The sequence below is a fragment of the Panthera uncia genome, chromosome F1, assembly GCF_023721935.1.
Source record: "Panthera uncia isolate 11264 chromosome F1, Puncia_PCG_1.0, whole genome shotgun sequence".
NCBI classification, from domain to species: domain Eukaryota; kingdom Metazoa; phylum Chordata; class Mammalia; order Carnivora; family Felidae; genus Panthera; species Panthera uncia.
The window spans coordinates 56,142,961-56,160,275 of record NC_064813.1 but is presented as its reverse complement, the minus strand read 5'-3'; the positions used below and the strand labels follow the sequence as shown (position 1 = coordinate 56,160,275).

General features: G+C 38.9%; 1 protein-coding gene across 2 annotated transcripts in view; it reads right to left on the bottom strand.

The window, feature by feature from the left end:
- Nucleotides 1–17,315, bottom strand: part of MARK1 (microtubule affinity regulating kinase 1) — a 117,141-nt gene that overhangs the window by 63,203 nt on the left and 36,623 nt on the right. For both annotated transcript variants that reach the window (XM_049634580.1, XM_049634579.1), the window contains exons 2-3: nucleotides 5,743–5,943; nucleotides 4,505–4,558 (exon numbers count right to left, since the gene is read on the bottom strand). In XM_049634580.1, coding sequence (XP_049490537.1) covers nucleotides 4,505–4,558; nucleotides 5,743–5,943 — 255 coding nt within the window. The remainder of the gene's footprint in view (nucleotides 1–4,504; nucleotides 4,559–5,742; nucleotides 5,944–17,315) is intronic.

Sequence of the window (17,315 nt, the reverse complement as noted above, 5' to 3'; positions counted from 1 at the left end):
ATTTCTAGGGTTTTTTTTCTATTGAATTAAAAAAATCCTAAGTCACGATCACAGATTGATTGTACAAAGGAACCAGCATCAGATGATGTGTCAGCGACATTCAGACTGATTAGCTTCCGAAGATATTTCTCCCTGAAGATTATGTACAGCTCTCAGACGGACTCCAGTCTAGGCTGCTAATCGTATCCACTCAAAAGCTGGAAGACTGTAAGTCCCGGCGAGAAGGCTAATAGCAATGGATTCTCGATCCACTCTTTGGATACGCTTGCTCCAGAAGGTGTCCTTCATATTTGGATGTAGCATTTGTGCGTTAAATATGCCCAATAATACATTACTGAGCCCTCTGGCTAGTCGCTAAAGAGGGCCAACAAGACTTAGAAAAGTCAAATATTTGGTCAGTGGCCCACTGGAAACAGTTTGGTTTTTTCAGAAAATTTGGTTACCTTATCTTCAACATTTTAGCTAGATATTAACATTATTGGTATCACCTTTTAAAGGAAACTTGTTTGAATGCCTTTTCCCTCAAAATCTATCGTATTTCAGTGTGAATATGCTTCCCACCAATTCTTCACACTCTACACGAAAGAGCCATGATTTCATGATAACCTGCTTTCAGCCTTTCCTTCAAAGCCCAATCAAGATCAGAGGTATGTTGCTCAGCACTGATTTCATGGAGGATGAAATAATGAGTTACTGGGCATTAGGTATAATCTTATTTATTCACACGGCAGTATCATTCCTTGCAGAATTACCACACACCCCTCCCCCACACACACTCGCCAAAAAAAGGCCCTCCCGGTGGGTCACCATTATTAATTCTAAGCCAATTTTTACAGTCCACAACCCAGTTAATCCTGCTAACTCTTCTCTTATCACTTAGATTTTCACTGACCCACAAAAGGATTCGTTCAGACTCTTCCTTCAAATGATCCGCATGTGTGAAAAGAACAATAAAGCGAAATATGCTATAAAGCATACGTATGTGACAGTAACTGGCATTTCAACATATGTCCAACAGAGGTGTTTGTTAAGGAATATTGCCAAAGAGTTTCTGCTTTCTCCTTGATAAAACCATTCAGCAATAATTTTATGACTGCTTTTACAAGTTTGGTTTCTTGATAATTTGCTAAAAGAAACTTAATTCTGAATATTGTTTCTGTGGTTCTGTCCTCCTCTCTGCCTGTAGTGACAGTGATACAAATTATTTTGCAGATGCTCTGGAAAACGTAACTAGCTTACCAGAGAGGTTGGTGGCTTTATCTGAAAACTCACCAAAGTTTAAATGGCTTAGGTCACCATTTGATAACATTTTATACAACAGATAACACACCAGACACTAGGAGTAAGCAGATTATTCATTTAATAAGTCTAATTTTCAGATATCAGTTACTGGAGATTGTTTGTAATTTCCCTGCTTGTACAAAACCAATGTCCTCACGCAGAGATACACGGTTTATGTCACTGCAATGCAACAGCCCTCTTTATTAAGGACATAATGCTGAGTTATGACAGTCTTATTTCTATTCTCATTACAGACTTTACTACTCAGCTAATCAAATCTGAACCACTGAGCCATTTTTGTGAATTGGGAATATAATGCAACACAGTAAAACAATAGAAAATGTAAATTAATAAACAACACATAGAAGGCAGATAAACTGTACCCTGGTGGCTATGAACTAGAAAGCTAAGACAAACTTTGTCATCCATGTATAAACTAGTGTGTCCAAGTTTAAAAACCTAGTGGAATTTCTGAGAAAATGACAATCTTACATTTCAAGTACGTGAACTATGAACAGAACTGTTTCACTATTTTGCTGTTCCTCCAACATTATTAGGCTGCTTAAAAGATCCCCAGGAATCACCAGTACAGTTCATAAACCCTACCCCCAAAGACACCGATTAAAATATGAGGTGAGACTCATGGTCCAAAGTGGAAGAGGTAAATATAGCATCAAACTCAAATAATTTTTAAACTATGACAGCTCATTAAATTGGATCCCACTAATTCAAGATACGTGATACAAATCACACGAGCATCTTATGTGAACAATGTTGATGCCAAAGATGCTTAACAATTCCAAAGCCCAAACTGTTTCTGAGAACTTTGTATGTCAGAAATTTTGAACAGTTGGGGTATCGAATTTAGGTTACTTTGTCTATCACTGATGTTGGCAATGGAAAGTATTATTTCCTAAAAATATGTTACACACAGAAGAGAATATAAAGGATGGGAATCAGCTTAAATTCAGATCAAGTCCAGAACAAGATTTAACCAAACCCTTCTGGAGATGAGATTAAAATGAACCCTTATTCCAAATACATGTGTTACCATTATCTGCCTTTTAATAAGCACACCTATTACACGGAGAATATATTTTGCTATTTTTTATCTATAGGTCCTGACTGTCAATGCTAAGGAAAACAAATGGATTACTTCTCGTTCCATTATTTCTTTTTTTTTTTTTTTTTTAATTTTTTTTCAACGTTTTTTATTTATTTTTGGGACAGAGAGAGACAGAGCATGAACGGGGGAGGGGCAGAGAGAGAGGGAGACACAGAATCGGAAACAGGCTCCAGGCTCCGAGCCATCAGCCCAGAGCCCGACGCGGGGCTCGAACTCACAGACCGCGAGATCGTGACCTGGCTGAAGTCGGACGCTTAACCGACTGCGCCACCCAGGCGCCCCCCATTATTTCTTTTTTTAGATATAACTGACTGGGGGATATGACTGGCCAAATGCTGAATATTCTACAATGCATGGGAACTAACCAAGCCTTGATCTGTTGGGTTGTTTTTTGGTTTTTTCCAAAACTCTTAACCGAGAGCAAATCTATGAACATAAATGAAAATTATTTCAAAAACAATGACATATACACGTGTAAAGGCTACATTAAGTGAATGCTCATCTTTCCTTGGATTCTATTTTCATAGATTAAAGAAAACAAAATTGCCATCATTCTTTATATGCCTGTTTGGAAAAGCAAACACTTCATCAGCAAGATGAGCAGAATAACAACAGAAATTACTTGTCACCAAGTACATTTTTTTAGTTATTCACATAAATAAAGCAACATTCGGCTTCACGTCTGCATGTTTCAACAAGTATGACTGCGGTTCTACATACTTCTCCGGGCCCCTTTGGGAAGAACAGAGTGGGGGTCATATTACTGTGCATCCAGCTAGCAAAACAGGCCTCAAGTGTCTCTAAAGGTCATTTAAAATCACTCAGTTTACCAGAGTCACTCACAGATTAATCCAGGAGAGGTGGGAAAGCCAGATGGGTGACGGGCAGGGCCACGGCGCACTTTTAAAAGATTCCCAGCAGAAAGAAGGGTGGCAAAATTTGCCCCACTGAAGCCCCACCCCGGGGAAAAAGACAACCTTTGAATAATGCATCTGCCCAGATGCATTATCTCATACAACTGCATCACGATTAGCTAAAAGACTGGTGCCAGAAGTTTCTCTCCGAAGACAGGCATAAGGTACACCATCTCACAGTCACAGAGGAAAAAGAATGCAGCAAACCTTTCTGTTCTCCCTGATCAGAAATAGCAAAGCTATGAAAAGTCACATTAACTGTTAAACTTAAAAGGAATCTCAGTAAGTAGTACAAACACAGATCTCCGAGTAGAAGTACGTATATAAAAATACCCTGACTTATCTGGCATGGAGCCAAACGGAAAGTCTTGCTATCACAGACCTGAATTTTTATTTAGATGTTAGAATCACAGCAGGAATAGTTTAAACACACCATACTAAAAAGTTCTCATATTAAAGATTCTGTTTGAGGAACTCAGAAGTTATTTGTCACATTTACATATGTGACCGTGATCCCATTACGTTCTAATAAAAATTACAATGTATTTTACTATCTCACTACATAAAACAACATATATGGCGTAAGTGTTAAAGTATTTGCTTCATTCTTAAAGTACTAAAATGAGTATGTGAAACTTTTCCCACATGAGTAATGAAGCAACCTGAAACAGCTTTTCTAGGATTACCAGGGCAATTTCCACCCTAACTACCTTTTTTCCTCTCCCTCTTTTTTTTTTTTTTTTTTTGGCACTGTTTAAAGAAATGTTCCTACTTTTCACTCGAAGTTAGCTGAGAGACTAGTTCTTGCAGAAGAAGAAAGTAAAGCAAGTGAAGCAATAAAAGGAAACCCACCTATGGACAATGTAACTATAAATACACTTTTAACAAAGCAGAATCCTGAGTATTTCAACACATTTGTTACAAAGTTTTACTCTACTGAATTAGAAGACGTAAATTCCTCTCATATGGTACACGCATTTGAGTCGTAGATACTTCTCAAGCAAACACTTGATAAACATAATTGAAGTGTTATTAAATACAATGCTTTACATCACGTCTTTTCTTCACATATTGATGAATATAGTATCTTACCTAACAGGAAATTTAGGATAACTGACTTTACAGAAGATCACATGTTAATAAACTCACATTCTAATTACTTACTATTAAAATAATTAAATACCTTTTGTAGACTGGTAGGATTTAGCTGAGTTTTGTCTATTATTTTCACAGCAACCTAAAAGAAGAGAATCATTAAACTGTGTTTGAGAATACATATTTTGATGGATAAAAAATTACAAAGAAAAAAATCTTTTGTTTCATTCGCAACTACATGTAATATAGTTATCATTGGAGTTCACATAACTAGATGGTGAAGCTGTGATAATCTGCAGCCTTACTGTGTATCCCACTGACTTAAGTCTTTAACACATCTGATTCTGAGTCAATAAAATTACACCTTTCTTATTTTTTTCCAAGCCTCCCCTTTTAAAGTAAAAATCATCGGTAATCATTTACTTATGATTTTAATAACTTATAATTATCAGAGGGGAGGGGCTGGTAAATTCAGTAGGTTAGGTATCACGTGAATAATATAAGACAAATTGAATGCTCAAGCTCACTTATAGAAGCAAAGTAAGCAAATGGATTTGAATGTCCTCAATGTCTCTGCCTGATGGAGCCTGGGCCTGAAAAGCTCCTGGCAGAGGACTAAAATCAACCAGAAGTGGACTAAGATCAACCAGAAGTGATATTATGGACAGAGAGAAGGAAAAACTTATTAAAAACAAATTATGACTGAGATCTTCACAATGTCCTCACTAGAGCAGGGAAACATTAAGTAATACTGCTTTTTAGTCTTTACTATGTAAAGTATTAAATAAATATTAGTAACAATAATAATTACTAAATACATAAATTTTTTCTCTATATACATACACATAATTTAAAACACATGGGATTTTAGAAACCCAATTCTCTTATTACCTGAGGAAAAACATCAATATAATAACAGTTGTGCAATGTGGGCTCTAAATAGATAAAAGTTAGTGGGTGACTTTATATACATTTATACCCAATTTACATGAGGCAATAATTAATGTGAACTTCCCTGGCCCTCTTCCTGGGGCCAGGGAACAACGGTAGTCAGAAATGTTTACAGAAACCGTATAATGCAGACAGAAGTCTGAGAAAAGCTCCTCTGTAGTTACACCTGATTTACAAAAGATGCTATGTGAAGGGAGGAGTCTTTTCTAAACGTTCAAAGGCCAACTATGGCTGTGTCCACGGATGTTCCATTCACATGCATCCCAGTGTTTTACCATATTTCAACTGTCATTCATTCCCAGCATCAACTATAGGAAAGCTTTAAAGACTCTGGAGAGGTCCAAGTAAATATTAGAAAGCATCATGAAAACTTACCTCTCTACCCGTTAGAACATGTCTTGCCAATTTCACTTTGGCAAAATTTCCCTTCCCTATTGTTTTTTGTAAACGATAATTTCCAATGTGAGGCTGTTCGTCCGCGGACGTAATGGAGTTTCTACACCGAGGGATGTTCTGTCGGCTACTTGATTTGGTGGGCTGGATATGTGGTTCAGTATATCCATCCACAGATGTATGCTAAGAAAGAGGTTAACAAGATTTCATTGTTAATGAAGTTATATTTTAAAAAGGGCAGTTAAAAAGACTACTAATAATTTTCATGAGTAATTCAACTTCAACAAAAATACATCACACTACACAATTTTACGGTGCAAGAATTCTATTTATAATTTCTACTTGACTTCAGCTCGGTTTGCCAGAGGGAACAGAACTATTTAAAATGAAATGTTCTGCATAACTTTAGGTATATGTTTTTGATTAAAAAAATATAAAGAGATAGATAGAAGCCATATAGACCAATACTCCTCTAAGGGTACTATCCCTTTAGGATGAGATGAGAACACAGTCTGGGCTGTGTCATTACGAGGGCAGAATGTCTTTAATGCCGAGACAAACGACTCCATGGGTACATTTCGGCTTCTCCAAATCGCCCTGGCTACTTGCCATGTTCACTCTTTCATTTGCTGGCATATAGTTTGGTCAGCTGACCAACCAGCTGCCTGCTTCAGGTGTCCTTCTAGTCAATTCCTGCCCAACCTTCTCTCTCAGCTCACTGTGCCCAACCAAGAGAGACAGCGATGCCTGTGTCCATGACCTAACGTCCCCTGAATTCCTCCTCAGTGCTACTCTTCAGGGAAGGACGTCAGTTTGTCCCATGGTGTCACACTAGCCTACAACTGCGCTGAACAGCTGGTCCAATGCGAGCTCAGCACGTGGAGCCCCAGGTCAACCTGCCTAGTGAACTGTGTGTCATCACTTCTGATTGTTCTGGTCTTGTTCAGTTTTGTCTGCATCCTAAAATACATACATTTCTAGCAGTTGTGAAAATACAGACTCACACATAATAAACGTTAATATCTTTCTCCAACAAACTTCTTTAAAATAGCTGAAGATGAGTAGCACAAATTAACAAAAGAAAGGGGGCATCTTTTATTTACAAAGTAACTAACTCAGCCTTTGCCATCTTCCGCATACAACTAAAAGTTTGTCTAGGGGCACCTGGCTGGCTCAGGAGGAATAGCATGAGACTCTTGATCTCAGGGTCATGAGTTTGAGCCCCACCTTGGAGGTAAAGATTTCTTAAATAAACAAATATTAAGTAAAAGCTTGTCTAAAAAATTTTGATCGGAAAATTTCTTAAGGGCAACATTAAAGATGACTCCATTTACCAATCTCATGCAAAGCATGACTCAAGGTCATTTTTCTATTCGTTATTACTTTAGGATTTTTTTTTAAAGGAGAAAATCAAACAAAGGGGCTCCGTAAAAATATGAGCCTTCTACTTTCAAGTTTTTTTAAACCTGGCTCAGAATTGAATGGGTTTCGCTGTGCCTCACACACACCCGCAGCCTCTAGCCTCACTGGGAACTAGTACCCCCTCGGTACATTCTCACTGCACACCGCACTTTCAGGGAGCTCATCGTCCACCCCGCCGTACTATCATTATACGCTTACTTCTCCGTCTCTGCCACCCTACCACGGGCAATCTGAGGACAGGGGTGTTTTCTTTTCATTTGTATACACTCACCACAATGCAAACTGCCAGACACAGAGGAAAGACTCAACAAATCAATAGTCCTCAAAGGGTTGTCCCTGAACCAGCACCATCAGCGTCATCCGGAAACGTGTTAGAGATGCAAATTCTCTGGCCCTGTTCCAGGCCTACCGAGTAAGAAGGTCTAGGGGCGGGCCCAGCAATCTGTGTCCTGACAAGTCCTCCAGGTGACTCTGATGCACGCTGAAGTGTGAAAACTACCGCAATAAATAATGTAAAAAAGGGGTAAGTCCAAAGTTATTCACTGGCTCTTAGAGAATTCTGTATTATCCGAGCACAAACAGATGTTAATTACAATCAATTTCTAAGCGTTAACAGGTTGCCGTACTGTTTCCCATAAATAGTACTTCTCTACCTGAACTTGTTCTGCAGGCACTGTGGGCCTGTCCATCCTTCAAGAGTTAATTTTATCTCTTCCTCAACAACGCTTCCTATGTCTTTCCACCAAGCAGAGTTGACTCCCTCTCTCTTCTGTTGCTATTTCTATATCCAGTAAAAACTTCTACTACTGGAACTGTCACACCATCTTCTAAGTATGTGTCCATGGTCTGTTTTCACGGTGAGACCTGAAGCTCCCTAAGTCCCATAACTTAGTACAGTGTTAGGCACAAAGAAGACACTCAGTAAATAAAAGCTAAACTGAAGGAATTTAGGGCCCCTGTGCTCCTGATGCCCCACAGAGAAGGACTTCTGAGGAATGATTCCTTCCTGTCCCTATCTCTGTTGGGTATGATACCCACCTCCCAATGCTAGTTGCAAGGCACATCCTGGCGCTAACCCATATTATGACAGACTGCATTACTGGCCTCAAATTTCCATGCCCTTTGCCATGTAACTCTCCAATGTCCTCCCAGTGAAGGCAGGGGAAAGCTCCCCACTCTTTGGAGGCTCACTCACATGATTTGCTTTGGCCAAAAGAATGAGTTGGAAGTAACAGTATAGCTAGTCCCAAACTAGTCATCAAGAGGCTTTGTTGTGCTTCAGCTTGGTCTCAAACTTCTGCTATCACCTTGAGAAGGACTTGCCTGGGCTGACACCAGAAGATGAGAAATACACAGAGCAGAACCATTCCCAGCTGTGCCCAGATTAAATCAACTGGTTCCCCAGATGATCCACTGGCTCCTAAGAAATTATATATGCTTGTTAGTTTAAGCTTCTGAGTGTTGGGATGGTTTGTTACACAGCAATGTCAGCTGATACACATAGCTATCACTATTTTTAAATTCAGAGGTAAACATGAGAGCACAATGAATAATTTAGAGATGCTTATCAGACATGTTCAAATTCAAAAACAAACAAAAAAAGAAGGGGATGTTATATAATCAATTCCCTAATGAGAAATTCTTGATCAAATAAGCTATATGTGGGCAGAATCCTTACTTTTTTGTATCTCCAGCAAGTACAGTGAAAAAGAGGGGTCAGCAAATTTTTTCTATAAAAAGCTGGATAATAAATATCTTAGGCTTTGTAGGCTGTATGCTATCTCTGTTGCATATTCATTCCCCGCACCCTCAAGCTTCTTAAAAATATAAGAACCTTTCTTAGTTTAGGGCCATACAAAAACAAAGCAAAAGGCTGGATGTGGCCCATTGGATAACAAGTGACCCCTAGGGTAACATGTATTTTTGGATGCAGGATTAAATTATTTCTGGCAGATTCTACCAACAGAGTAGAAGACTGGTGGACAAGCACAGGTATGGCTGTGTCTGTACCTGGAAAGCAGAGGAGAAGACAGAGGGCTCATCTAGAAATAGTATTCCTTCTCATCCCACCCCCTGAGTTGGAAAAGGTAGCATATTCTCCAAAATCCTTTTTAAAAATAAGATCTCTTAACTTTCAACATTAAACATGATCATTTTATGAGCCATCCAATTTATTCAGAACGCATTTATATGAGTCTTATATTACAAATAAAATAGAATATAGGGAAAATATTTTATATTATAGAATTCTGATTATAAAACACCCATTCAAACAAATACCACCCCCCCTCCACAACCGCCTTTTTTCTTTCTTAGATTGCCACAGCACCACTTACGAGCATACTCTCTCCCCAAGAAACTCTTTGAAGGAGAGTTTGGAATAACCAATCTCATTCCTTCCTGATCAACACTTAACTCTCAAACAGAAAACCTGGCAAGAAAATGAATTCAGCTCATGCTGGATCAAACAGTGAGTTTAAGAACTATCTTAGCCCTAAGGCTAGTAGATACAAGAAATTGTGTTAGCTTAATTATAGAATAGCTACAAGTTTTAGTCCCCATCTTAAGCTGAAAATACAAGTTTAGGTCTTGGCATTTTTCTTTCTTCAAGTTGTCCACTCAACCCAGTAGACCGTGAATTCCCTCATTCTTACTGCAGCAGGGGCAAAGGGACCCCACGGCTTGCCCTGAGTGTGCAGCATATTTACGTCCTTAAATGCCATAGTTTCATTGGCTCTTCAAGTCTGCATCCCATGGATCCATACTCCAATTCTTGAATAATAACAGAGTTTTCCCTGCCTTCAACATCAACTGAAATGAATTTTTCTACTCACTAGCTATGCATTCTTGGGCAAACTGTTTAACCTTTATGTATCTGTTTATCAGTCAAGCTGCTAAAAATCATGTTTAGGAGGGAAGGGGAAACTTTTTTTTTTTTAAGTTTATTTATTTATTTTGAGAGAGAGAGACAGAGAGAGTGCACACAAGCAGGTGAGGGGCAGAGAGAGGAGAGAATCCCAAGCAGGCTCTGTGCCATCAGCACAGAGCCTGATGTAGGGCTTGAACTCACAAACCATGAGATCATGACCTGAGCCACCCAGGTGCCCTGGAAGGGGAACCTTAAAAGCAGCCCCGGTGGGGGTGGGGGAAACAACACAATACATCCAAAGGAATGACAATACAAATGGCAGCCCACTTTTCATCAGAAACAACGGAGGTCAGGTGACAGTGAAAGATTTTTGATGTGCTGCAAAAAAACCAAATGGAACCCCCAAATTCTTCATCCAATGAAAACATTCTTCAAACTAGAAGATAGAGACATTTTTAGATGAACAAGAGATGAGAGAACTTGCTGCCAAAAGACATATGCTATATAAAGTGCTAAAGAAAGGTTTTCTGGCTGAAGAGAAGTGGCCAGGATGGAAACTGAAGCTACTACACAAAGGAATAGAGAGCTCTGGAAAGGAATAAATATGTGGGTGAGTAGAAAAAGGGTACAGATTTTTTTTATTTCTTAATTTCTTTAAAAGACATATGAGTGTTTAAAGCAAAAAATTATGACACCATATGATGGAGTTTATAGTGTAAGCAGATGTGAGTATATGTGAAAATAAAAGTCCAAAGGTCAGGGGAATTAAAATACTCTTACAAAATCCTTACATTTTATCTGATCTGGTACAATAGTAGTCCTAGGTAGACTGTAATAATATGTAAACGTATTCTGTAATCTCTAGAGCAACCACTGGAAAAAAATGCACTGAAAAAATCCAGAGACCTAGGTAAGAAGTTGACAGAGGAATTCAAATGGAATACTAAAAAATACCGATTAACTCAAAAGGAGGCAAGAAAGGAAGAAGAGAGGAACAACACAATAACAACAGACAGATGGGACAAAAACAAAACAGAGCATATTACACTTACCAAACAGATCAATAATTATATTTAACATAAACTGACAATTCAAAGAGATTATCAAATTAATTTTTTAAAACGGCCCAAATGTACGCGGTCTCCAAGAGATGCACTTTAAGTCTGAATACACAGATAGACTGAAAGTAAAATTATGGGGAAAAATATACAATGCAAACACTAAGCAAAACAGAGCTAGAGATGCTATAATAATATCCGACAAATTAGACTTCAGTACAAGGAGAACTGAACCAACAAAGTAAAAAGACCTACTATATAGTGATTAAAAGGGCCAAGTCATCAGGAAGATGTAATAATCCTAAATGTAAACATCTATGTGCCTAATAACTGAGTTTTTCAATAAGCAAAAATGACAGAAGAAAAGAAGTACACAAATCCACGACCATGACGTGACTTTAACACCACTCTCTCAAAGGAAAAACCACACACGCGCGCACACACACACACACACACACACACACAGACACACAAAACACAACGGGTAAAGGCAATCTGAACAACGCTGCCAACTTAAGTCAAAAGTTCCCGAAGCACACAGTGCACATACTCCAGGTCAAGAACCCTTCTCAACATCCTTGTCGCTCTATGTACCAAGTTACTTTACTGAAAAACTGTACACAGGTATGATTTTAGTTCTCTTTAGGATGACCACTTTGGATTTTTATCAAAGGACAAGTTAAAGAATAGTCACATCTTTCTTGTAAGAAAACACGACTACAGGGGTGCCTGTGTGGCTCAGTAGGTTAAGCATCCAACTCTTGACTTCGGCTCAGGTCATGATCAGTCGGGAGATCGAGCCCCATGGGGGGCCTTGTGCTCGGTGTGCAGCCTCCTCAAGATTTTCTCTCCCTCTCTCTATGCCCCTCCCCCGCACTCTAAAATTAAAAAAAAAATTTTAAAGAAAACATGACTGAACATATCACTAATAATGACTAACGCTTATTTCGTGAGGAGCCAGACAATAAAAATTCTCCCAATGGTATACTTCCTTAATTATACTATGTTATCATACAATAATGTCTCCTTCCTTCCTCAAGTCAGTGTTTCAAGGTGAATTTTCATTTTTAAATGGCAAAACAGTGAATGGCTTCAGTAAAAAACAGTAGCTTTATGAGTGATAAAAACTTGTAAATAGCAGAAAAAGAATACTTATTGAAAATGGAAGGCCTGTAGCTTTTCTGCCTATGTTCCCTACAGCACTTGGGACATTTCTTTTTTTCTTTTTGAGAGTGAAAGAGACAGTGTGAGCAGGGGAGGCAAAGAGAGAGACAGAAACACAGAATCCGAAGCAGGCTCCAGGCTCTCAGCCGTCAGCACAGAGCCCGATGTGGGGCTCGAACTCACAAACCACAAGATCATGACCGAGCCAAAGTTGGCCGCTTAACTGACTGAGCCACCCAGGTGCCCCGGTATGCTTCTTTACACAGCCCTTAATACCTTACAGTGTGGTTGCCTTTTTTTTTTTTAAACTACCTCCTAGTAAATAAACTGTGAGCTTCTAAGTGGTCGAGCACCTATCATTCTTAATCATTCAAACAGTGGCTGCTGCATGAATGGACCCACTAAGTGTTATTTTTGATTACAGGTATCCCACTTAAATTACAAATAGAAAAAAATCAATTTTATCTCATATATCAAAGCTTATTTCAATGAGATGCCAACAAATTTGTTAAGATGGTCATTATTAAAATAAATTGCCTCCAAAACTTCCTAACAGCCCCCTGATATGTGCCACATGAGTGCACAGTACGGTGACCCTGCCTGCCCTTAACAAGGAACTGCACAGTATTTCGAACTTTTATATTCTAAGTGATCTTTTATCTGATTGTTTTTAGGAGTCAGAAATGGGAGTGATTTTAAAACCTTAAAAGCAGGATACCAGTGGAAAACAGTGGCCAACAGTTTATTAATATAGGTCTAAGGAACCTAAAGACAATCTTTGCCAGTATCATGCAACAACATGAATTCTCATCACAGTCAATGAGAGATATTAAGGAAGGAAAAGGTAACTCGGAAACATCACAATTTATTGCCAAATTTGAAAAACACGGAGTAGCACTGAATGATAACCCCTAAAAAAACAGAAACAAGTAAGAATATCCCACCAAACACTCGATGTGATAGTGGTGCTAGACAGACCAGCAATGCTTTTTAAGGAGAAAAATACACAGAGGAGAGATCTGTGTTGTCTTTCCACCACTGGCATGAATATAAAGCTAGAAAATGCAATAAATCAGTAAGCCTCTTTTGCAAATACTGCTGGAGTGAAAGAGGCTGCAAGGAAACATCCTTGATGACCAGTGACGTTCTGCAAGGACCTTTGGTGTGCCCCAACTCACCCTTCTGCCTTCAGCTAGGACACCAGCTCCCGGGAAAAGCCATCCCTCCTATCAGAGCTTCCACACTCCCTTTCAGCTAAGCTGGGTTCAATGTCCATTTCTGGTCTTTCTATAGTTATTTCTAGCAGTGCACTGGCCCACATTAAAAAAATTTTTTTTTTAATTTTTAAAAAAATATTTATTTTTGAGAGAGAGAGAGAGACACAGTACAAGCAGGGGAGGGGCAGAGAGAGAGGGAGACACACACACACACACACACACACACACACACACACACACACAATCTGAAGAGGCTCCAGGTTCCAAGCTGTCAGCACAGAGCCCGAAGTGGGGCTGAAACTCACCAACTGCAAGATCATGACCTGGGCCAAAGTTGGATGCTTAACCGACTGAGCCACCCAGGTGCCCCTAAAAAATTTTTTTAATGTTTTATTTATTTTTGAGAGAGACAGAACATGAATGGGGGAGGGGCAGAGAAAGAGGGAGACACAGAATCTGAAGCAAGCTCCAGGCTCTGTGTGGTCAGCGCAGAGCCCGATGCGGGGCTTGAACCTGTGAACTGAGAGATCATAACCTGAGTCAAAGTCTGACACTTAACTGACTGAGCCACCCAGGCGCCCTCTCTCTCTTTTTTTTTTTTTAATTATGCACTGTCCCACGTTTTAAAATTAATTTTTATTCAAACGATATAGGCACAAGGTCAAAAAAGTAAAGGAACTCTAACAGGCTGCCAACAAATTATCAGTCCCCCCTACAGCCCCTTCCAGACCAAGTCTGCCTCCTAGAGGCTTCTCCTTTGGCATTTTCTTTCAATTTTTGCTTAGGTGTTTCTAAACAAACTGCTTTCATTGCTAATTCTTGGTTCATCAGTCTTAGACATTCTCTCAATTTCCCATTAACGGTCAATTAGGATTAAGATCTTTTAGCTGCCCTTCCCCTCTGGTCATCCTCCTAATGCAATATAATCACATTTTCAGTTAACGAAGTATTGTGTTTACATGATTAGGACTTGTAAATACAAACTACTAGGAGCCAAGTAGTATGTTATTCTGTTTCTATTAAATTTTTTTTGTCAGCTTCATGGTGGGATAACACCCAATTAAAATCACTAAATGTAAATATACGCATTGTGGCAAACATAAAGCCATGAAACACAACAATTAACATGTAAAACATGTGATCATGTTTACATGTTTGCATAACAGCCAAAAGTTCCCTGTGCCCTGCACTGACAATGCCCTCCTCTCAGCAATCTGCCTTCTGATATTATACTTTTACCTTTTCTAGACTGTTAAGGAAAACAGATCACACCGTACAGTTTAACCTTTCAAGTTCACTGCAATTACTGACATATTTGGAGCTTTAAAAATTTTATTTTGTATTTTTAGTGTTTTATTTTTCCTATATTCATTGCATTTTCTTTTTTCCTTTATTTTCTAATGATTCGGAAGCCCCACCTCCCGTGTCTAGTCTACTGGTAGTTATTTAAAAAATGTTAGGAGTAAAAGTCAAGGTGCAGTGGGCCAGGGGCAAAGTGGCAAATGAAAAGGAGGTGGCAAGGGCAGGTAAGGGCCCTGACAAGTTTGACTTTGAAGACAAGGCAACAGTGTGGCAGCTGGGGAAGAAAGAGGGGCACGGTGAGGGAGGTTCTTGTTCATCTGCTTGTTTTAAGATGGGAGACACTTGAACATGCTTAAATCCCAAGGGCAGCATCCAGCAGAGAGGGAAGCTGATGAGGCAAGAGAGGGGAAAGACAGAGTTCCCAGAAAGCGGAAAGACCCAGAGCACATGTGGCCCTTACTCAGGAAGAAAGACACTTCTTCCCTGTAATGAGCAGAAAGGAAGAGAAATCAGGCCTAGATGTGGAAATGTGCGAACACTGGAGAGAGTAGGAAGCTGAGGGAGTTCCAGTGCGACGTCTCTCACTGTGTGACTCGTGTCACTCTCATCTGCTAAGAGTGAAGAGAGGCCGCACAGGTTTGCAGAGAGCAGCAAAGATTTGAAATAATCTCTGTAGAAAGAGGAAAAAAACGAGCGAACCAAAGCCTAGTAAGGCTGCTGCGCAGTCCTGACAGTCTGGTGACCACAAATTGATTTGGCTCTCACCCGTCCCACTGTGTCATTTTCTTCATCAATACTCAAATGCCCATAGACAGGTTACTGAGGAAGCAGATGTAAGAGTTCATCCTGGTCTGGGTTTGACAAACAAGTAGGAGTTCAGCTATTTGTGAGTTACTGAAATGCTGGATCCTAAAGTCTAACCTGAGTAGTGAAGGAGAAGACAGGGCTGATGGACAGGGAGAGAAGTAGAGGCCAATACACTGGAGGACTCAATGAGACGAGGAAATGATTAAGGCAAGACTCGCTAAGACAGCCACTCAACAGCCAGGTACTTGCAGTCAGAGGTACGGGCGGCTGGATTCGCGGAACCAGAAGGACAGATGGCAGGCGCAACTAGTATAGAACGTTTCATTAAAAATCACCAAGAATTCTTCTTTTTGTTTTTAGGATTTATTTTTACATGTGCCTGTTCTATTTTTGAAATGCTTTAAAGAACTGCATTAAACTTCATAGCCACATTACTAGAATGAACCTTTAATTATCTATGATTTTCACTGGTTACATTATTCAACGGTATATGTTTCCCTTTCTCAGACTTGCTTTTTTCTAGTTTCAATTTTTTTCAGGTAGGTGGGCAGATGATAATAGCTTCTGAGTTGTTGCAGCTTCTTTAGGTTTATATGTAAAACAGCTTATAGAATAGGTACAAAGGAACATTTCCCCACTTTATTTCCAGATTTGTTCAAGAAGGCTGAATTTTTTAGAATCATGATTTACTGATAACCAGAAAATCATTACAATTGGACTGTGACCCATGAATGACAAAACAATAAAAGAGGAAATTGTACAGAATTTCCAGGTGACAGAATTTTTACAAAAGTTTCTCTAAGGAATATACACAAGTACAAAGGAGAATCATTGATATGTTAATGTCAATGTTAGTATCTCATGTCAATAAGGAAATCAACAGAGAATTCAACAAACGGTATTGTAACAACCAGAAACAAATTAAGTTGGATCTCCAGGAGTGATTAATTTAGAGAGAGAGCGAGCATAAGCAGAGGGAGAGAAAGCAGAGGGGCAGAAGGAGAGAGAGAGAATCTCAAGTAGCTCAAGAGGGTCCATGTTCAGCGAGGAGCCTGACACAGGGCTCGATCCCACCTCAACTCTGGGCTCATGACCTGAGCTAAAACCAAGAATCAGACTCTGCTCAGCTGACTGAGTCACCCAGGTGCTCACCTCAATTTTTTTGTTAAATTTGACGTCATAAAATTAAAGAAAAAAATGCACCGAATTCTTTTAAAAACTCTCCTTACATCAAAGAGTTAAATAATAAATTGATAAAAAATATTTGTAACATGCGACAGGCAAATGCTTCATTTTTTCATAGTAAAATTTTTGTTAAATCAGCAAAAAAAACACTCATGAGAAAAATGAAAATAAGCAAAGGACAGCTATAAATAGTTCACAGAAAAGGACATATACAGGATTTTTAAACATATGAAAGCATAAGTCAATCAAAAGTTAAACATAAATTAAACATAAATGAAATACTATTTTTCATTTACCAGATTAATAAAGATTAGAGTTTGACAGCACTGGTAAGTAAACTGTAGTACAAATACATACACTTGTATATTATATAGCTCAGAGTGAGAACTGATACAAATTCTACATAAAGGAATTTCGCAGTATTTATTATTAAAGAAATTCCATAACCATTGCACTAGAAAACTTACTTGCAATAATTTATTCTACAGAATCACAAATGAGCTTTAAAAAAAGAAATGCATGCAAAGATAT